The sequence below is a fragment of the Caenorhabditis elegans genome, chromosome IV (assembly GCF_000002985.6).
Source record: "Caenorhabditis elegans chromosome IV".
NCBI classification, from domain to species: domain Eukaryota; kingdom Metazoa; phylum Nematoda; class Chromadorea; order Rhabditida; family Rhabditidae; genus Caenorhabditis; species Caenorhabditis elegans.
Genome location: NC_003282.8, coordinates 14,505,278 through 14,523,686, shown reverse-complemented (window position 1 = coordinate 14,523,686; position 18,409 = coordinate 14,505,278). Strand labels below are relative to the sequence as shown.

The following is an 18,409-nucleotide window of genomic DNA, read 5'->3' as shown; positions in this document are numbered from 1 at the left end:
AAAAATTAATCACGAATGTATAACTGTAGGACAATTTGATATTTGAATAACTTTTGACTTTTCTTTACAAAAAATTGAAATCAAATATTTCCGATAAGAACTATGCACAACAAGAATGGATAAACTTCCAATTCCATTGTGACTAACTAAACTTATAAATATCAAGTTATTATCCATTTGATTATACTGGTCACCCCCATTTTTACTCAGAATTATCATCCCTGGAATATAAGATAATACCATTGGAACTAAATTTTGAATTACGAGTCCTATAAATACGCGAAACTGTAGACGACGAGTGGCCACGGAGACATTGGAATGTTTGAAAATGATCAGGTAGTAGACACAACAAGCTGAGAAAAATACAACTTGAACCATCGAAATCAAAAATATCAACACTCCAGATAATTTCAAATAAGTGTCCCAAAAATCTCCCAAAGCTACTACAGCAGTAGGTTCAGTGAAAACTCTTTCACTGGGCAATGTAGAATCTGGAATAAGTAGACTGTTTGAAACGGTATAAATTATTTCAGAAAAAAAATGGATAAACAAACTTTTAAAATCTCAATTCTAGAAGCATTTTGATCTGGCAAATTTAGAAACGGCGGAGTTATGAGCACAATCGTTCCACAACAATTTACAAAAATCCAAAACAATTTTGATATTCGTCTTGAAATACTGAACTTGTTTAATGTAATTGAGCTACTCCGATTTTCAAACAACACTGTTATCGAGACAATCATTGCTGGAATAATCTGATTGAAGCCTTTTTTATTCAATTCTGAACTATTCTCAACTGTTAGTTTACTGACACTTGATTTCCAAATTGTAAAAAAACTGCTTAACTTACCATTATTCACGGTTATAAACAAATACAATTGGATAATTGGTGGAATATTTAAATAGTGAGCAAATCCAATTGTACTACTTGCAGAAAATGGTAGATATGTAATTGGAATTATGAAGCAAGATCCTATGGTCAAAGAAACAACGGTATACCAAAAGTTCAGATTCAATAATCCCATTTTAATTGATTTCCTGCTTTCTGGAGTTTTCCTTGTAATGCAAAAAAATGTGAGAAATAGAATAGGTAGGGAGAGTAGAGAAATTGAACATGCGACGGTTTTTAGTCCTTCTACGGATGCTAAATATCGGGTATCTGGAGGGCATTTCAACGGGTATACGTTAACGAAATAATCCGATAGAGAGATGATTTGAGTCATTTAGATTTTTCTTTTTTTTACATTCAATTTTTAGCGACGAGAAAAAGACAAATACTATAACGTCACCGAGACTGAAATTCCTTTTAATGAGTAGTTACAATGCGTTGTCTAGAAAAAGAAATGAGCAAACACCTTTTTTTTCTTAATGTTGATTTATGTTTTTTCTGGCAAAACTGCTTCTGACAAAACGAAGAAACTCTGAAGAACTGAAAAAAAGAACTGATTGGGGTGTCTTGGAGCTCGACGGCGTGATATAAATTTTTGGTCACGGCAAATGGCTGAACTTCCCGTTTACAGAATATCAATTTTAAATGTTTCCTTCCGTTTTTTTTTCCGTACTAGCTAGCATACTTTGTTTAGTATTTTCTGGTGTAAATGACAATTCTGAACAATTTTATGAAAGAAAAAGAAGCGTTTCCTATGATTTTCCCGAACTTTTGGAATTATGAAAAATACAGCTTTTGGTAAAATTCTGAATTTTTTAAATATATCCTGTACTAGCTAGCATACTTTGTTTGGTACTTTTTCATAGATGTTTTCTTAGAATGTCCACTTTTTTCTTGATAGTTCGCTTTTGCCGTTTTAAAATGAAATGCCAAAATTTTCATTACAAATTGCAAACCAGAATTCATCATAAATGAAAGTTATTCAGAATTTGCTGCAAGTCTTAATATTAAGTGAATGAATAAGTATATTTTTATTGTGATAAGTTTGTTCCAACTAAAAATTATAAACCACAAATGTATTCTTTTAGGGCATTTTGATATCTTAATTTCAATTTCGCCCTCCAAAAAAAAGGAAACTTTTGTGGCATTTGGAAAACTGTGGCAGAAGTAAATCAAAAAATTTACTGCATGGCAAATAAATATATAAGTAAATATATAAATACGATGATTCGGCCCATTTTTTGTTTGGAAAACAATCTAATTTTTATCGTAACGCTGTCAAACCATTATGAAAAGTTGTCGCAAAGTTATGAAACAATTGCGAAACGGTATTTTTTTTTGAAACATTTGTAACGTCTCATCGAATGAAGTCAATCGAATTAAAAATTGTTATCCCTTTCTGCTCCAGAAATCGAAAAGTGAATTCACAGGTGTACAAATTAAGACATGCGCAACAAAATGAAAATATCAAAAAAAAAACTTCTGAAGTTAAACATTTTTTGAATTTGTTTTCAGTTCATGAAAAGCTTGTATCTCGAGTAATAATTCAATTCTACCAACTTCTTTTTCACAAATCTACTACTTAAAACATGCCCTACAAAATGGAAACATCAAAAAAAAATTTCTGAAGTTAAACAATTTTTCAACTTTTTTCAGTACAGGTACAGGAAATGCCAACTTTTATATATTTATATATACAGTTCAACATTGAAAAATACAATACCAAAGAAGTCATAATACATATTACGAGATCACCAAGTGTATAATATACTCTGGACGGTAACTGTAATCCTATAGCCATGCAGAAACAAATTTATTTTTCACTACAAACTACAAAGTGCTCTTAACCTGCTCCTTCTTCTTGAAAACCAACGTAGCACGACGAGTACGGTCCGGAGAGCCAAACAGTGAGCGCTTCTTCTTCAAATGGTCCGGAATCTTTTTGCCCATCAGCTCAATCGTGTACTTTCCACTTGGCGGCTTCTTTCCTCCAAATTCTTGAACCTGAAAACAACGCTGGTAGGTAGGCACCAAGGTAGGCATCCCAATTTACCTCATAAAGGTACCCAATGACTTGACCAATAGTGTACGGATCGAAAATGTCCTCCTCGCTTTTTGTCTGCACCGGATGAAGCACATAGAATCCTTTACTGTTTGCCACAATCTTGCTCCAGTCTCCCGTAATTCCGTCGGATACGGTGTACTGGTCGCTTTGAGCCGAAAGTCGTTCATTTGCGTTGGGGAGGATAGGGTCCGCCTGAAATTTTAGAATTACTTCAGAGAAGCTATCAATTTGTGGACCCAAGCTGACCACCAAAAGGTAGAGAATTCTAGCTCAATTTTGAAGCTTCGAGGGGTACGGTAGCTCCATTAGTACGCAAACACCGAAGTTCAGCCATTTTTTTTCGAATTTTGAGCTTACAACTCTGCTTTAGACTTAAGAACCGGCGAGGAATCCGAAATTGATCATCTCCAAACTCACATGCATATATTTTCCACCTTTTCCAGGCTTGTATGGATAGTTCTTGGGCTGATAGTAGACGAGTCCTCGTGGTGGCTTAGTTGATTTGAAACTTCCGGATCCTGGCCCATTGTTGTATCCTCCAGGCTTTTGTGTCCAAGATCCTGGTCCGTTTGTGACAGGGTTCATGTTGGGTGCTGAAAGTTGATGGACCATGATTTTGGCTGAGGAATTTCAGAACTTACGGAAACTTGCACCTGGCTGGGGGTTCTGGCCACCCGGTTGTTGAGTCCATCTAGCTGGTTGGCACTGTCCTAAAATAACAAATTATTTTACATATAGACTGAACTTCTCCAAAACTCGGCAGTTTTTCCATGAAAAAGCGTCGAAACTGCGACAAACAAGAGGCATACCTTCATAAAAAAGCACAAAGAATCCGACGAAAATCGGCAAAAGGCAATTCCAACTCATGATATCCGAATTGTTGGCGTCGGTGTGTCTTCTTTTGTACGGCTCTTTGAATTCTGCTCTCCGCGATGAGAGACCAAAAAACGGGCGGTCGAAATATGAATGAGTGAACTTTTTGAGAAAATCCACCCTATTTATGGAGTTTCTTATCAAGATGGCTTAACGGGTCACGGAAAAATTTTAATTTGATTGAAATAATTTTTTTCTGATTTTTTTTTTGATTTTTTTCGGGTCACGTAGTTCATTAAAAACAGGCAATTAAAAATAAATTACCTGGTCACGGGTGCTACGTGGCATCTGCTATATAAGGCCCAAAAATCAATAGAAACAATTCATTGCCAACAACTGAGAGCACTTTTCTCTCGGCAAACCAATCGGCTCTTTGGAAGAGCTCTACTCATCATTGTACAATGCTTCATCCATCAATTGTTTGGATGGTATTTGGCGTGTGGACACTTGGTGTCAAGTCTCAAGTAATTGTGCAATCGCCCAATATTTCGACATTTGGAACATGGCAGCCATGGGCAAGATGTCCTGAAGGGCAATATGCAAATGGAATGAGAATCAAGTTTGAAGAGTGGTCGGAGGATGTCGAAATTGCTGGACTCACTGCGGTGGATCTTCGTTGTGCGGCTAAAGGTGAGGATAGTTTAGTGAAACATCGGTTAAAGTTTTGTACCTTGGCTGTAAAAACTGAATTCTGTCGATACACCATGTTCTTTGAGAGTAAATATCTTGGTTAGGTTAGAACTGATCTTTTTTTTTAGTGAAAAACTTTTTGATAGCACCAACTTGAACATAGATATTAGCTGTCAAACTGTATACCGGAAATTTGCAACTTTTCACTAGATTTACATTTTTCAGGTGGTCCACACAGTGAGGAATCAGTGATCAGTGGAGAAAGTGTCAGCGGAACTTGGCAAAATGTGCAGTACTGCCCAGATGACAAGGTCATTGTCGGATTCTCTCTGAAGGTGGAAGAGTTGCAAGGGAACTATGACGACGCCGGAGCTCTAAACTTTGCAGCTTTTTGTGGAGCTCAATTTGGAGCAAGGAACAGTAAGGTGGTACTTCAAGGTGAGTAGAAGCTAGGTAGGCTTAGGACCAAGCTTTTGTGTAAGGTAGACTCAAGAAACGATTGTCTTTCAGGCGACACAAAATCCGTCACAAGAGGACACTGGACTGAGGATCTCTACTGCCCAACTGGCTTTGCAGTCTGCGGAATTCAGGCTCGAGTTGAGAAAAATGAGACTCAAGCTGGAATTGATGATACTGGTGTGAACAATGTTCAAGTGGAATGCTGCCCGGCACCATATGACTGTGATGCAAGCTATGAGGCTAAGGAAGTGGACAAGTATCAGAATAATAATGGTGAGGAGATTGGATTTCACCTTTTCAATAAAATTTCTGGAATTTCAGATTACGAAACTTCCCACAAAGTGCTCGTCAAGTCAAAGTACGAAGGACCGGCTGCGGCGGACAAAACTGAACAAGAGTTTGTAGCCAAGAGTGAGTTTTTGTTGGAATTAACAAATTGTTTAATGGAAATTATATTTCAGAAATCATGCTTTCCCTGAAAAAGAAGTATGAGCAACTCGAGTTCAGCACTGCTCCAGCGGACTTTGTCTACACCCGAAACAAGCGTCAGGACACTGATCCTGATTATGTCGATGGTGGACTGGTTTTGGGAGAAGATGATCCAGAGAAGACCTCAGTTGCCCCAGAAGTTGAGTCCGTGGACTCCAATGGTGAAGATCTAGCTGCTTCCTCAAATGGAGAAATTTCTGAAATTCCCACAGTTGATCCAACTACCAGCGGTGAAAATTCAGAATCTGATCCAGTTTTCGAAGTAGTGGATCCAAGTTCGGCACCTCCGGCGGTGGCTAATGCAGACGAAAACGCATGGTCACAACAGGTCGAGCAAGGGAGCTCAGAGGCTCCAGTTGAGATGACAGCTACTGAGGATACAGCTGAGGAGACTAATAACGAGTCTGAAGTCGAGGCAAGCACGGAAGCTCCATTTGAGGTGGCGGCTACTGAAGATTCAAACCAGGCTCCAGTTGACCCAATCTTTACGGAAGCTCCAGCAGAAGGATCGCAGGAGGAACAAACTTCAGATGGTCCAGTGTTTATTCCTGAAGATGGATCAGTTCATTCCACGGAAGCTCCATTTGAGGTGGCCGCTACTGAAGTTTCGGAAGTTACCCATGGAAGCGGAAGTGGTCCAATGCCAGAACAGACCGATGAAGTTCCAGGACCATGGGAGCCAGTGCCATCTCCAGTTCCAGAACCAGAAGATCCAGTTCCAAGACCAGAGCTTGCTACTACTACTGAGGGACTTCCAGTTCAAGAGCCAGAAGATCCTAATCCAATACCAGAAGATACAGTGCCGGGACCAGAAGACACAACTCCAGGACCAGCTGTAACTGAGGAAATTCCAGAAGTACCAGAACCAACCGAAGAACCTCCGACTCCAACAGATTCGGAAATCGATTCTCCAACTCCAGCTCCAGCACCGGGACCAGAACCAGAATCCCCATCCAACTACCACCGGCTGAGCATTTCAATGGACGAGCTGGAAGTATTGGTTCAACAAGCAGTCGCTGGTCAGAATGTGAGTTTACTCTACTTTTTCTAGAATTTGACTTCAATTCCAAATTTCAGATGGTCATCACTCTTCCGGTTCCAGCCCACAAGAAGTTGATTGTCGAGCAGATCGTTGTGAAGTGCGATGAACATGTCATCAGCCTGCCAGCACTCATTGTCAAACATCGTTAGGTTCTTCAGTAGCCGAACTCTTGTCGAACTCTCTTTCTCTTTTTTTGTAGAATAAAATTGTGATTTTTGAAGGGATAGTTGACAACTTTTTTAGAATATTAAAACTTGATATGAGCCCTTCAAGATGACAAAAAGAATCTGGACACCTAGTCCAGCCAGAGTTTGAAATTGAATATCTCGGTTCTGTTTTGTGATATTTAAAAATGTTCAAATATAACAGAATAAAATGTAAATAACGAGTATTTGGCCAGTTGATTTTCAATAAATCCAAAACTAGCAGAAATGAGCTTCCAAATGTGGGTCTTGATGCACCTGGCACCATTTTTGGTAGGTAAACTTTGACAGTTCATATCTTGATTTATCATGGGAATCGGCTTATTATGGAAATGTTTAAGAAGGACTAAGCTTTTTCTACAAACTTTTTTGTATTGTATTACGGCAAATTGAGGTAAACCAATTCACAGGTGTACCAATTAATTTATGCGCTAAATAGAAAATAAGAATATTAAAAAAAAATTTCTGAAGTAAAACAACAATTTTTAACTTTTTTCAGTACGAATATATATGTAAAACGCTCGTATCTCGGGTATAATACTCGGCAGTAGCCCGCAATTCCTTGACCAAGGTTTGCCCACTCTTTGTCCAAATTAGCGTTTTTTACACTGACAACCCACTGGGCGCTCACTCTCTGCCCAAAGTTTAACCACTCCTTGACCAAGTTTTAACAGACGATGAGATTCACTGCGCCCCCCACTCTTTGTCCAAGGTTTGCCCACTCTTTGTCCAATTTGGCGTTTATTTACTCACAAACCACTGAGAGCCCGCTCTTTGTCCGAAGTTGGTCCACTCCCTAACCAAGTTTGTACGCGACGCCAATGCCAAGCTGAGCTGAGCGGCTTCAAACAAAAAGTTAATTTTTGTTATTCATCCAGAACGCGTGATTGTTATCATTTGAGCCAACTTTTTGCATATCGTATATTCTCTATTAGTATGGTATGGCATACTAATTTCCGGACTCCTTTTTGGCGCGATACTATTAGAGACTGCAAGACTATTAGATACCGTATTACTTATTTTTGATGGAATCTTCGAAAATAGTTCTGGTTTTTGAGAATTTACAAATTAGGAATGGGTTTGGACCGAGACACAGTGACTCGCTCTTGACTGAGTAGGTCGTCAAGACCCGGAAAATGATGGGAAATTATCGTCAAAACCCCCCTAGGACCCTCCGAAAATCAGTACTGCTGGAGTCTACTACCATTCACCGTTTGAATAACTAAATGGAATTTTTCATGTAATTTTCGATGGTTTCACACTAAATTACCAAAACCTTTAAATTGGGTGTATTTTCTGTAACAATATTATTGTACCCTTTTCACCCTTTTCATGAATTTCCACTTGAAATATTAGCTTTAGTAAGTGAATAATAATGTTCTCAACCTCAACATAGATTCATTTGGAAATTAGTACTACATTCTCTAATACTACTGCAGTTTCGGAAGGTCCGGAATTTAGTACTGCTGCACTAATAGAGAATATACGGTGGTAAGTTTTCTTTGTTGTTCGCCCCGCTGAGAGTATCTATGTTGGCTACTGTATCTTTGCTACTGTATACATAAACGCGCGCGCGAGGAGGGCTTCACAGGTAAGACGATGGACATGTAAACAATTGGAAAATGGGTACGTTGGTTCGGGTCCGCGGTGTGGCGATAGATTTCTGATTAGTTGAGCTTGCGCGAACTGGCAGAAATGAAAAAATATTTTCCCCTTGCCCAAGGTCTGCCCAAAGTCTGTCCAAGGTCTGACAGCTCTTTGTAATGGCTAAAGATAAGCTGACAGACCTTGGACAAGGAGTGGGCAAACCTTGGTCAAGGAATTGCGGGCTACTGCCGAGTATTGCAAATTGAGACAAATTAAGGCAAAATGAGTTGATTTTTATTGTGATAAGTTTGTTCCAATTAAAAATTATGAGTCACAAATTTATTGTTTTAGGACATATCGATATTTTAATAGTGTTCAATTTCTCCTTCCAGAAAATAGAAACTAAAAACTTTCGATAAGAACTATGCACGAGAAGAATGAATAAACTTGCAATCCCATAATGAATTATTGAAATCATACCGACCAAATTGTTATCTACTTGATTATATTGATCACTTCCATCTTTATTCAGAATAATCAGCACAGGTATGTAGGTCAAAAGCATTGGAAGCAAATTTTGAATTACAAGTCCGATAAATACACGAAGTTGTAGGCGGCGAGTGGCGGCAGAGGCATTGGAATTTTTGAAAATGACAAGGTAATACACACAGCAAGCAGAGAAGAATAAAACTTGAGCCATTGAAAGTAAAAATATCAACTCGCCAAATTGTTTTATATAGGTCGGCCAAAATGTTGCAAAAGTCATTACAGCTGTAGGCTCGGTGAAAAACTCTTTCGCTGGACAGGGCAGCATCTGTGAAACTTGAAACTTCCGAAAAATAAAAATAACTCCTCTCTCACTCTGACTATTTCGATTTTAGACGAATTTTGATCCGGCAAATCCAAGAACGGTGGAGTTATAAGCACAATCGGCCCAATATAATTTAACAGTATCCAGAGAATTTTGTTTTTTTTTCAGTATCCAGAGAATTTTTTTTTGGAGATACTAAACTTGTTGAATGAAATTGAACTTCTCCGACTTTCAAACAAAACTGTTATGGAGACAAGCATTGCTAAAAAAATTTACAGTCAGAATGAAAACTATTTTTCTGTTTTTATTAATGATACACTTATGAAACAGTTTTTTTTTTAATTCAACAATTTTTTAAAAATTTTCACACTATCTCAAGGATGGAAAATGAATCTTCATATACTTAATCTTTGGGGCTGACCCATTTTTTCCTGGTTTTTAGAAAATTTGGTTGGTTTTTTTATGGATTTCATTTTGTATTTTGGCGTCTTAGTTCTGAAATAGAGCGAATTATCAGTATATCAAAAAACTATTACTAACTTCATATAACTGAATGATTTTGCAAAGAAATGAGTTGGCACAATTTTTTCGCGCGGTCCGCAATAGTTCGTCGGTGTCACGTACAATTGTCGACCGTAACCTTTAATTCTTTAAGTCTAGAAGACAAATGTGACTGGTAAATTTTATAAAACGTTTAAAATATATTAAATATTGCTCACAGAAAAAATTGAACTTGAATTTGAAGGAAATTGAATAATTGATGGGTGGTGATGAATTTTTCCGAGGAATTCATACAGTAATATAAAAAATATAATTGTTACAACATCGAATTTAGAATTTTCTTCAGTTTAAAATTTGAAAAGTTGAAATAGTGAAAAAACTAAATAATATAAACATTTGAAAATAGTTTGTGATAAAATTGAATACCAATTCCATTTCAGGGATGAGCTCATTTTCGTCGGAAATCCCGAAGGCTCGGCTGATTTGGAAAACATGGGGGATTTGACGGAGAAGACTGGCGGCGAGAACACGTCTGGAACCCCAGCTTCATCATGAGCAATCAACTGTTTTTTTCTGATTGAGTAATATTGCAACTAATTATTGGTTTTTTACTTTTCTTATTAATTTATTTTGTTGTTATTGTTGTTTTTGTTGTTTGTTGTTCAGATGAAGTTATTTTTGTGACGAATTCTGCTACAATCAACCAAAACTATTTGTTCTGGGGCTTTCGTGAGCCAAAATGCTTCATGTCTTTCCGGCCGCTAAATTTGGACCCATTTCTACCGTACTCATGCCCGTTCGCAACGCAAAAACGCCGAAACTTTGTAGAAAAATACAAGTTTGCAAATTAAAAACGTGTTGAAACAGTAAAAATTTAGCTATTTTCAGATTCTGGAAAGTACATCAAATGAGCATTTGTTAAAAAATAATTAAAAGTATATCGAATTTTTTTTCTAAAATCCCTGGTTGGCACGTCGGTAGTCATTCTGTGCCCACCTGATTGTGAGGACTAGAATTTTAAAATTTTCAGCTCAAAACTCAAAGCTCAAAACACACTTTTTTTTCCTAAACTACAGTAATCCTACAGTAACTACAGTAAAACTACAGTAAAAAAAAAAAAAAAAAAAAAAACAGTACGCCTACAGTTCCAGTAACTACAGTTTATCGACACAGAAATCTCATATACAGTACCACTACACAGGAATTAAAATTCAAAAACCCCTCAAAAATATTTTCGAAAATTCGAATTGAATTGATTTTTTTTGAAAATGAAACCTTTAATCTCACGTTAATTTGCGTCTCGGCATAGACAATTTTTTCGCAATTTTGCAATTTTTGCAATATGCAATTTTTTCGAAAAATATTGGAATTGAACGAACAGAAGGTTTTTTTAATGTTTTGCTGAAACAGTGTTGTAATTTATTTTTTGGTTTTTTAGTCCCAAAAAACCAAAAAATCCATATTTCCCAAAAAAACCACCAAAAACAAAAAAAAAGCAATAGCTCTGACAACCAAGTACCCTCATCATGATGCGAGTTATTAAATGCTGTACATGAAACAGTGAGCTAATGTTTGCACATATGGATTTTTCGATTCGTTTTCCAAAAAATAGCCAGACATGAAGTCATTGTCATGTCCGTAATTCCACAAAATCGAAAACGAAAAAGAAATGTTGAAAATCGACAGGTTTACGTCGGAAATATGCCATTTGATGCTACTGAGAAAGAGGTTTGTGGGTTTTTTTTGTCATTTTCATCAAAAATATACTAATTTTTAATATAATTTTTTTAGTTGAATAATGATGCCTTGACCATCTATGATGCTGTGAGAATCAGCATATAACAAAATTCTGAAACCGAAAATAAATTTTCAGATTGAAGCAGTGTTTTCCGTGATGGGACCGATTAAATCGATTTGGATGGCAAAAAGGCCACCTGGATTCGCATTTGTTACATTTAAGCGGACTGTTCATGCATTTGACGCTGTGAAATATCTTAATGGAAAGTGAGTTTTTTTTTTAATTTCTACTGTTTTGGAAAGCTTTTTGGATTCAGTAGGATGCATGAACAATGAACAAATATTATTTCGAAATATCCTTCAAAACTTCTAAGCTTGTTTTTATACTTTTTTAATCTCAAAAATTTTCAGAAAGATCTGTGATTTGGAAGCAAAAGTCGAGATGTGTGAGGTAGATTTCAAAGAGGATTTGAGAAGGAGAATGGAGTTGGAGAACTTGAAGAGACAAAATATTTAATGTAACTATAAATATCAATAAATATAAATAATTTTTGAAAAAAAAACATAAAATTTGGTAAAATACCTGAAACATAATTTTTCTATTGACCTGATCACGGGGTTCTGGCCTTTCTCATTAAATTTTCGCGCTCCATTGACAATACTACTACAGTACCTTGACATTATCCCCCGGCAAGAAAATGACATGACTAGCTGTTTGATAAGAGCATCCATCATCCTCCGTTCACTTTTTCCTTACTTTTTTGCCTGCTCAATTCAATCACCAACCATGATCTATTACACAAAGTGTGCGGAGGCCATTTTCCCATCAACTTCTGGCATATTTTCCCTTAGACACCTTGCCTCCCTTTACTACCACCACCCGTAACATATTTAAAAGTGTAAAAACTGATTTGTTGACTGTGTGTTCAAATATCCCCCACTCTTTGCACACATAATGGCGGAGTTTATGAAGGACTACTGGTTCTTGATTTCTTCAAGAGAAATGAGTCATTTATAATTTTTCGATAAATTTGGAAGTTTTAAATGTTATTTTGTTTTAACTTATTCAAAAAATGGTAACGGCTAGAAAACTGAAAACTTTGCAAATTCTTCTAGTTTATGAACGTCATGAAACAGTAGTTTTTGGAAACAAATATTGAAAAGTCGAATTCTTCGTGATACTTTTCAAAATTTTTCAAAACAATTTTTTCCTAAAAATTCAAATTTTTGATAGGTTAGTGATCGAATTTTTCGGCAAAAAAGTTTAGTCTGTTTCAAACTGTTAATTTAAAATAAGAATACGGAAATTTGATTTTTTTTTTACAAGTATAATTTTTCCATGTTATCTTTAGAGCACAGCCGATTCGAAAATCTGGTTCTTGTGTTCTTTAATGGGGTTATTCAAGTAATGTAGCAAAATGTATTTAAATACATTTGTGACGTCAGAAACTATTATGTATTTTAATACAGTTGTGACGTAATTTTTCTACACCTTTTAATTTTCCGACACTACTTGAATAACCCCATAAGAAAAAGTCATTCATATATTCCAGAAACATTTTAAAGATTCAAATATTTTGCTCTAATTGAATAAAACTGAAAACTTTTGAAAACTTCTGTTTTACCATGGGCTTGAAACGGAAACTTTTGGAAAAAAATTTTCTATTATACACTCAAAATAATAAAACTGCGTGGCGTGTACTGCAGAAAACCTCATATTTAGGCCCCGCCTTTTTCTCGTCCACTCACGGAGAAAAGGCGAAAATTCGGGGACCAACCAATATCAGGCCGCCGACATCCTACGTGTTCCGCGCGCCGCTATGTTTAACTCGCAGCGGGCGGAGACAGCTTGCCGCGCCCACAACGAGTTAATCATAGCGGCGCGCGGAACCCGTAGGATGTCGGCGGCCTGATATTGGTTGGTCCCCGAATTTTGCATTTTCCCCGTGAGTGGACGATAAAAAGGCGGGGCCTAAATATTAGGTTTTCTGCAGTACACGCCACGCAGTTTTATTATTTTGAGTGTACAAAACAAATTCAATACTAATGCCTATATTCGTTTTTATCGGAGTTTTTTTCAAGACTTTTTAAATTCTCATGGCTAATATTTTTTCTATTTAAAAAATCACACTGTTTCAATAAGTTTGTAAAAGCACCATGGATTTTATAAAAATTAATTATTGGAACTTTATGTCCCCTTTGATCGGCTCTGATTCGCAAGAGAAATTCCCATTTCGTGGAAATTATAGTTCTCTTGTTTCAATAAGTCTACAACAAGAACAGACAAGAAAAATTAATATTGAATTATTAAAATCTTAAATTGAATTGAATTTATTCCCTCAGAAAAACTATTCAAATCATTATTTCTGTTTCAAAAAACAAATAATCTTCTGGCAACTTTGATGTTTTCGTTTGCTTTGAAAGGGCCATGAAATTTTTTTTGAACCGTTTCGAGAAGTCAACAAATATTACTTTAAAGAGATTTCAAAAGTGTATCACAACAATTAATATTTCGTGATACTGCTTAATTTTTCAGAACAGTTTCTTTTTTCAAAATCCAATTTTTAATAGTTTAGTGATTAAAAAAACTTAGGAATTTTTAATAAAAAACTTTGATCTGTTTTAAATTGTTCATTTAGATCGTTTCAACTAATTCAAACAGTATTCGACTCATAATTTCAAACTTCTTTGCTTTATCATGATCAGGAAACAGTAGTTTTTGGAAAAAACAATCATATTGAAAACCACTGAACAATTACAGTTACAGATTTAATTGCATTTTTATTTTGTTTTGATGAAGAACATTTTCCGTTGTTTTTTTTTTCATTACTATTCTTCTTTTTTCTCCAAAATGTTCGAATGAAAATTTGAAAACCTAAAAAACTTTACACTGTTTCAATAAGTTTGTTAAAGCAGCACGGAATATCAAAAAATATTGTGGTTTTAATATTGATAAATAATGAGTAAGTTGAACTGAAATATTAAATGTATTCCATAATAATTCCTTCCAGAAAACTGTTTAAATCACGGTTTCTGTTTCAAAAACATATAATCGTCAAAAAGCCCTGATTTGTCCGTTTAGATTGTCTAGGAACCAAAAAGAAATTTCAACTGTTTCGAGAAGTCAACAAATGATACATTAAAGAGATTTTAGTAGTGTTGTTGTCGAAAGTGTACTCGAAACAAGCTTCCAATCTTGGATTATTCGTGATAATGATTAATTTTACAACTTTTACAGCTGTTTCTAAAGTTTCGAAGTTTAATGGCATGGTGATAAAAAACATAACTTCGAGAAATTCAAAGAAAAATTATGTCTGTTGTTAATTTGTTAATTTAGAATCCGATATTTTAAGATTTTTTATTTACATTTTTGTCTTTGTCTGTTTTTTCCTTCCGAGTTCAGACGATTCCTCAAACTTATCTACTACTACTAGGGCAACTGGATTTTATTACATCAAGAAAGAATAATTAGTTCATAACTTATAGAACAGTTTTAAAATTTTGAGTCTTATTTTGTTTCAAGCAATTGAAGAGAATAGAAGCGTCGAACCAACGACCCTTGAAAACTTGATTGTTTTATCACATGGTAATGAAACAGAGATTTTTGAAAAAAAAATACTGCTGGGATCAAACCGTTAACACCGCTTATCTTTAAATTTAGAAAATTGTTTGTGACTTTGTTAAATTTCACGGCTATTTTTTTTCTCCGAAAATTTTTGCATCCGAAGGATCTTTCAATATATTTGCAGAACAGTTTGTACTTCTAGAAAATTAGCATCTGAGTGGCATTTTGTCCTTAAAATGTTTTTAATACTTTTTTAATACCCCTTTTTATTATACTGTTTTAATAAGCCTACAAAGACGCATAAGAATTATTTTAATATTAATATCAAAAATAATGATATTGAGAAAAAAACATTAAATCAAGTTTTTAAAATTCAAACATTTTCTGTTTCAACAAACATTGAATATCAGTTCAATCTTGATATTTTAGTTACATTTTGTCATCAGTTTTTGAATGTTTTTAACTGTTATTAAGTATTGTTTTAAGGGGATTTGGGTACTTTTTTCTTCTAACAATATTTCAGATGTTTCAGGATTGCATTAAATTTTAGTTTGATAAAAATGTTGTTTCAAATGAACGGATTTTTTTTGTTAAAAACTGCATTTAAAAAAATTTCGAAATTGTTCCCAAACTATTTTTTGTCTGTTTTAATACGTCGGTTTAGACATTGAAATACCAGATTTTTTGATAGGATAGATATATGATAAGTATTCGTGGGCAGAAGAAGTTTCCATTTCTAGGTGCCTACCTCACACATGCCTACTGTCCGATTTTTTCAGGTGAAATTAGTTTTGCAGTTGAAACCAGTAAAAATAAAAATGTGAGAAATTTCAAGTTTTTTTTGGAAACAGTTGGCGTTTATTTTTAAAAAAAGCTGATTAGTTGATTTTTCATTCACTGTTTTAGATATTTTATAAACAATAAATGCACAAAATTTTCTCGAGATCGTTTGAACTTTTTTTTCAAAAAATTATTACTGTTTCACAATCATAATTTGTGTGCCGAAGCTTATTCAATTTCAGTTCTGTTTTTCTGTCACGACAACCGCCGGAAACCACATCGCGGACATTTTCTTCTGTCTTCTTAAGTGTTTTTGTAATTACAAAAAAAATAGTACATTTCCGATAACTGATTAAATTCAGAGTTTAAATGCGTTGTGCTTTAGAACAATCCATGGAAAATATCAATATCCCGTTTTGATTTGAAAACAAAACTTTTTATTATTAAAAACATTATGGCAATAAAAATGAAGCCTTTTTTATGTTAAATTTTTCCACTGTTTCAGATATTTCATAAGTTTAGTTCAATGAGTTATTCTACATTTTTTTGCAAATTTAACCATCAGTTGAAACTTCAAAACTTCAAAATTTTATGTCAAAAAAAATTTCACTGTTTCACAATTTGTGTGCCAAAAACCCATTCTATCTCACCCAGCACCTTCAATTTCTTCAAAAGTTAGTTTAAAATCTCCATCCACAAAATTTCATCATTCCGTTCGAATTGTCTTCTGCGCGAATAAATGATGTTTGCCATTCCCCCACAGCTCACTGAGATCTCCACTGTATCTATATTTTCTCGGGGGTGGATCTATCCCTTTCTCCCGTCGGGAAGAATAAGAGAGAGAGAGATAGACAATGTGTTCAGTGTGTGTGTGCAATGTGTAAAGCCTCGGGGGCTTCTGCCGTCCACTGATCTCGAACTCTCTATGTCTCCTGAGTCTCTCTGATTTCAATGATCTCTTCTACTCTTGGATCTATGAGAAGCGCAAGAGCCTGGAGCTCGCCTCGAAACCAGTCTCGGGGATGGATTCACTAGTGCACTTTTACTGCCATTTTCATTTTGCAACCAATCATTTGTCGAGGATTTAGCTGATTTTCATAGACTTAGAGTTTATTGGAATCTCTTATAATTATTCTGAAACCGTAATAGTTTCGCTTGACAATGTTTAAAAGTTGAGCAAAAAAAATTTGCGGTTTCATCTTGTTATTAAGAAGTAATGAGTTTGGAATTTTTAATTCGGAAGCTAAACTCTGCTTGAGAAAATTTAATCATCAGTAAATCACTGAAAAGTTAATTTTCACCAATATTCAATTTTTGAAGCCTTATGCGGCTCATTTGAAAATTTTCAATTTTCTGAACTTTTAATATTTTTACTTTTTCAGATAGCTGAGATAACCTTTCAATGAAAATCTAGCTTCAATATTTCAATTTAGCATGAATTTAAAAAATATAATTTAAAATTTGTACGATAAACAGGAACAAAAATTTTGAAAACTTGCGTTTTAAAAATTACTGAATGTTAATTTTTTAGATTTTTTTAAAATTCACTTTTTGAAGATACTTTTTTTTAATATTCGAAATTTGAGAAACATTTTTTGATATTTATTTTTGCTTAAAAAAACTGAATAAATTTCTACTTTTTCTCATAATTCACAAAATCTCAATCAATTTTATTTAATTTTATACTGGATAACGTTTTCACAAAAATTGTCAACAATCCAAAAATAAATTTTCCGGTTTCGCAACAATTATCTCTTCTATCTATCCTGATGACCAGTTCCTCCTGCTCTTTTTGAAAAACATTCACACAGCAACAACTGTTCTTTATCACCTTCCGTTGTTGATCACTTTACTGCTTCCACGGTGCCAACAATTTCACCACTCACTATTTTGAAATTTTTCGATTATAATTTTCACTGATCATTTGATTTTACATTTCGAAAACTTATGAAACTGTTTTGAAATTTATTTTAAATATTTTTTTTATTGAAAAAAAAATCAATCAAGATATATCACAATAAACTTTTTGATGGCCTAATGCCAAGTGGTATATGACATTTTATTAGTTACAATAATGAAACTGAAAATGTTTTTTCACTTGGTAACTTTTGCACAGTTTAACAAAATAAATTTACTGATTCAAAAATTAAATATTAACATTTTATATAGCGTAAACTTCATTTTTGAACTGAATGCTAAACTGAGCAAATCGACACTAACTTAAATATAGCGTATTTCATCCAATTTTTATTCTCTGTTTCAGACATGTATCAAGTAGTTATCTGATTACAAAAGTTTTTTGGCACACTGCTTTTTTTACACTGCTTTTTATTCTTTAACTAAATTTTAAAAATACGTTTATTGGTAATGTCACCGATGCGGGTGGATCCAATTTATTTAACTGCAAAATGTATCATTTTTGTATCAGTTTCGGTAGTTTATTAGTCCTATAAGTTTTTAGAAACATTTAAATTTTAAAAGTGACACCCAAAAATCATAAATCAACACTTTTCACAAAAAGAATGGAAAATGAGAAAGTTTTGAAACATTGATCAAATTTTAAAATGTATATATTTCCATTTCATTATAATTATTTTTCTAAAAGCTGCTATATAATATTATCAGAATAAAATCAATTTTTGCTTCTGTATTTATTGAATATTTTGAAAAATTGTTTTGATATGTTTCAGTATTTTCATATTTCAGATTTATTACAAGAAAATAAATATTCAAGTGCATGTAAGGAAACACGTACTACTCGCAAACTACAACTTTCAT

The 18,409-nt window shown here is 34.4% G+C and overlaps 3 protein-coding genes, 48 non-coding genes and 2 pseudogenes across 53 annotated transcripts; 33 read left to right on the top strand and 20 right to left on the bottom strand.

Moving 5' to 3' along the window:
* Positions 1 to 9: 9 nt before the first annotated feature.
* On the bottom strand, positions 10 to 1,223 carry srh-65 (annotated as a pseudogene). Its single transcript has one exon. A coding segment is annotated over exon 1 (1,214 nt).
* Positions 1,224 to 2,150: 927 nt separating this feature from the next.
* 21ur-7323 lies at positions 2,151 to 2,171 on the bottom strand. Its single transcript, NR_059789.1, has one exon.
* Positions 2,152 to 2,172, bottom strand: 21ur-5957. Its single transcript, NR_059788.1, has one exon.
* Positions 2,173 to 2,633: 461 nt separating this feature from the next.
* 21ur-4297 lies at positions 2,634 to 2,654 on the bottom strand. The gene has a single exon (NR_059787.1).
* A 33-nt stretch (positions 2,655 to 2,687) lies between these two features.
* Positions 2,688 to 3,928, bottom strand: T27E7.1 (uncharacterized protein). The gene is made up of 5 exons (NM_070358.5): positions 3,764 to 3,928; positions 3,596 to 3,664; positions 3,372 to 3,547; positions 2,943 to 3,146; positions 2,688 to 2,893 (listed from the first exon to the last, which is right to left on the bottom strand). The coding sequence occupies exons 1-5, from the start codon at positions 3,819 to 3,821 to the stop codon at positions 2,720 to 2,722; spliced, it is 681 nt and encodes a 226-aa protein (NP_502759.1). The 5' UTR covers positions 3,822 to 3,928; the 3' UTR covers positions 2,688 to 2,719.
* Positions 3,929 to 4,147: 219 nt separating this feature from the next.
* On the top strand, positions 4,148 to 6,665 carry Y57G11A.2 (Vitelline membrane outer layer protein 1). Its single transcript, NM_070357.6, has 6 exons — positions 4,148 to 4,457; positions 4,683 to 4,895; positions 4,968 to 5,189; positions 5,238 to 5,327; positions 5,378 to 6,432; positions 6,483 to 6,665. Exons 1-6 carry the CDS (start codon positions 4,229 to 4,231, stop codon positions 6,594 to 6,596), a joined length of 1,923 nt encoding a protein of 640 aa, NP_502758.1. The 5' UTR covers positions 4,148 to 4,228; the 3' UTR covers positions 6,597 to 6,665.
* 21ur-14945 lies at positions 6,494 to 6,514 on the top strand. The gene has a single exon (NR_059786.1).
* Positions 6,666 to 8,012: 1,347 nt separating the features above from the next.
* On the top strand, positions 8,013 to 8,033 carry 21ur-8404. The gene has a single exon (NR_059785.1).
* A 126-nt stretch (positions 8,034 to 8,159) lies between these two features.
* Positions 8,160 to 8,180, top strand: 21ur-11632. The gene has a single exon (NR_059784.1).
* Positions 8,181 to 8,234: 54 nt separating this feature from the next.
* 21ur-4191 lies at positions 8,235 to 8,255 on the top strand. Its single transcript, NR_059783.1, has one exon.
* A 313-nt stretch (positions 8,256 to 8,568) lies between these two features.
* Positions 8,569 to 9,311, bottom strand: srh-64 (annotated as a pseudogene). Its single transcript has 2 exons — positions 9,099 to 9,311; positions 8,569 to 9,051 (listed from the first exon to the last, which is right to left on the bottom strand). Coding segments are annotated over exons 1-2 (696 nt in total).
* Positions 9,311 to 9,331, bottom strand: 21ur-8083. Its single transcript, NR_059782.1, has one exon.
* A 201-nt stretch (positions 9,332 to 9,532) lies between these two features.
* On the bottom strand, positions 9,533 to 9,553 carry 21ur-11623. Its single transcript, NR_059781.1, has one exon.
* A 1,184-nt stretch (positions 9,554 to 10,737) lies between these two features.
* Positions 10,738 to 10,758, top strand: 21ur-9941. The gene has a single exon (NR_059780.1).
* A 133-nt stretch (positions 10,759 to 10,891) lies between these two features.
* 21ur-10741 lies at positions 10,892 to 10,912 on the bottom strand. The gene has a single exon (NR_059779.1).
* A 131-nt stretch (positions 10,913 to 11,043) lies between these two features.
* 21ur-5807 lies at positions 11,044 to 11,064 on the bottom strand. The gene has a single exon (NR_059778.1).
* A 117-nt stretch (positions 11,065 to 11,181) lies between these two features.
* Y57G11A.5 (RRM domain-containing protein) lies at positions 11,182 to 11,803 on the top strand (the record flags this gene model as incomplete). The annotated part of the gene is made up of 3 exons (NM_070356.2): positions 11,182 to 11,277; positions 11,423 to 11,553; positions 11,698 to 11,803. 3 exons carry the CDS (start codon positions 11,182 to 11,184, stop codon positions 11,801 to 11,803), a joined length of 333 nt encoding a protein of 110 aa, NP_502757.2.
* 21ur-4592 lies at positions 11,342 to 11,362 on the bottom strand. Its single transcript, NR_059777.1, has one exon.
* Positions 11,804 to 12,356: 553 nt separating the features above from the next.
* On the bottom strand, positions 12,357 to 12,377 carry 21ur-9228. The gene has a single exon (NR_059776.1).
* Positions 12,378 to 12,861: 484 nt separating this feature from the next.
* On the bottom strand, positions 12,862 to 12,882 carry 21ur-7403. The gene has a single exon (NR_059775.1).
* Positions 12,883 to 13,463: 581 nt separating this feature from the next.
* 21ur-1504 lies at positions 13,464 to 13,484 on the top strand. The gene has a single exon (NR_059774.1).
* A 102-nt stretch (positions 13,485 to 13,586) lies between these two features.
* On the top strand, positions 13,587 to 13,607 carry 21ur-14894. The gene has a single exon (NR_059773.1).
* A 91-nt stretch (positions 13,608 to 13,698) lies between these two features.
* On the top strand, positions 13,699 to 13,719 carry 21ur-6812. Its single transcript, NR_059772.1, has one exon.
* A 214-nt stretch (positions 13,720 to 13,933) lies between these two features.
* On the bottom strand, positions 13,934 to 13,954 carry 21ur-8104. The gene has a single exon (NR_059771.1).
* 21ur-5084 lies at positions 13,949 to 13,969 on the top strand. Its single transcript, NR_059770.1, has one exon.
* 21ur-8675 lies at positions 13,952 to 13,972 on the top strand. Its single transcript, NR_059769.1, has one exon.
* Positions 13,973 to 14,222: 250 nt separating this feature from the next.
* 21ur-3396 lies at positions 14,223 to 14,243 on the top strand. The gene has a single exon (NR_059768.1).
* Positions 14,244 to 14,364: 121 nt separating this feature from the next.
* 21ur-7190 lies at positions 14,365 to 14,385 on the top strand. The gene has a single exon (NR_059767.1).
* Positions 14,386 to 14,440: 55 nt separating this feature from the next.
* On the top strand, positions 14,441 to 14,461 carry 21ur-15308. Its single transcript, NR_059766.1, has one exon.
* 21ur-309 lies at positions 14,444 to 14,464 on the top strand. The gene has a single exon (NR_059765.1).
* Positions 14,447 to 14,467, top strand: 21ur-10643. Its single transcript, NR_059764.1, has one exon.
* Positions 14,468 to 14,817: 350 nt separating this feature from the next.
* On the bottom strand, positions 14,818 to 14,838 carry 21ur-4991. The gene has a single exon (NR_059763.1).
* Positions 14,839 to 15,170: 332 nt separating this feature from the next.
* On the top strand, positions 15,171 to 15,191 carry 21ur-10799. The gene has a single exon (NR_059762.1).
* 21ur-5502 lies at positions 15,174 to 15,194 on the top strand. Its single transcript, NR_059761.1, has one exon.
* Positions 15,195 to 15,280: 86 nt separating this feature from the next.
* Positions 15,281 to 15,301, top strand: 21ur-10630. The gene has a single exon (NR_059760.1).
* Positions 15,302 to 15,418: 117 nt separating this feature from the next.
* Positions 15,419 to 15,439, top strand: 21ur-8843. The gene has a single exon (NR_059759.1).
* A 100-nt stretch (positions 15,440 to 15,539) lies between these two features.
* Positions 15,540 to 15,560, top strand: 21ur-4638. Its single transcript, NR_059758.1, has one exon.
* Positions 15,561 to 15,873: 313 nt separating this feature from the next.
* 21ur-6259 lies at positions 15,874 to 15,894 on the top strand. The gene has a single exon (NR_059757.1).
* Positions 15,895 to 16,011: 117 nt separating this feature from the next.
* 21ur-12788 lies at positions 16,012 to 16,032 on the top strand. Its single transcript, NR_059756.1, has one exon.
* A 104-nt stretch (positions 16,033 to 16,136) lies between these two features.
* Positions 16,137 to 16,157, bottom strand: 21ur-3021. Its single transcript, NR_059755.1, has one exon.
* A 16-nt stretch (positions 16,158 to 16,173) lies between these two features.
* Positions 16,174 to 16,194, top strand: 21ur-13754. The gene has a single exon (NR_059754.1).
* Positions 16,195 to 16,866: 672 nt separating this feature from the next.
* On the top strand, positions 16,867 to 16,887 carry 21ur-205. Its single transcript, NR_059753.1, has one exon.
* On the top strand, positions 16,868 to 16,888 carry 21ur-3628. The gene has a single exon (NR_059752.1).
* A 163-nt stretch (positions 16,889 to 17,051) lies between these two features.
* Positions 17,052 to 17,072, top strand: 21ur-9489. The gene has a single exon (NR_059751.1).
* A 245-nt stretch (positions 17,073 to 17,317) lies between these two features.
* 21ur-12231 lies at positions 17,318 to 17,338 on the top strand. The gene has a single exon (NR_059750.1).
* A 309-nt stretch (positions 17,339 to 17,647) lies between these two features.
* 21ur-8693 lies at positions 17,648 to 17,668 on the bottom strand. The gene has a single exon (NR_059749.1).
* Positions 17,669 to 17,811: 143 nt separating this feature from the next.
* Positions 17,812 to 17,832, top strand: 21ur-11300. The gene has a single exon (NR_059748.1).
* Positions 17,813 to 17,833, top strand: 21ur-8604. Its single transcript, NR_059747.1, has one exon.
* A 278-nt stretch (positions 17,834 to 18,111) lies between these two features.
* 21ur-12778 lies at positions 18,112 to 18,132 on the bottom strand. Its single transcript, NR_059746.1, has one exon.
* 21ur-1964 lies at positions 18,115 to 18,135 on the bottom strand. The gene has a single exon (NR_059745.1).
* A 222-nt stretch (positions 18,136 to 18,357) lies between these two features.
* On the bottom strand, positions 18,358 to 18,378 carry 21ur-901. Its single transcript, NR_059743.1, has one exon.
* Positions 18,358 to 18,378, top strand: 21ur-11689. Its single transcript, NR_059744.1, has one exon.
* On the top strand, positions 18,361 to 18,381 carry 21ur-6294. Its single transcript, NR_059742.1, has one exon.
* Positions 18,382 to 18,409: the final 28 nt, after the last annotated feature.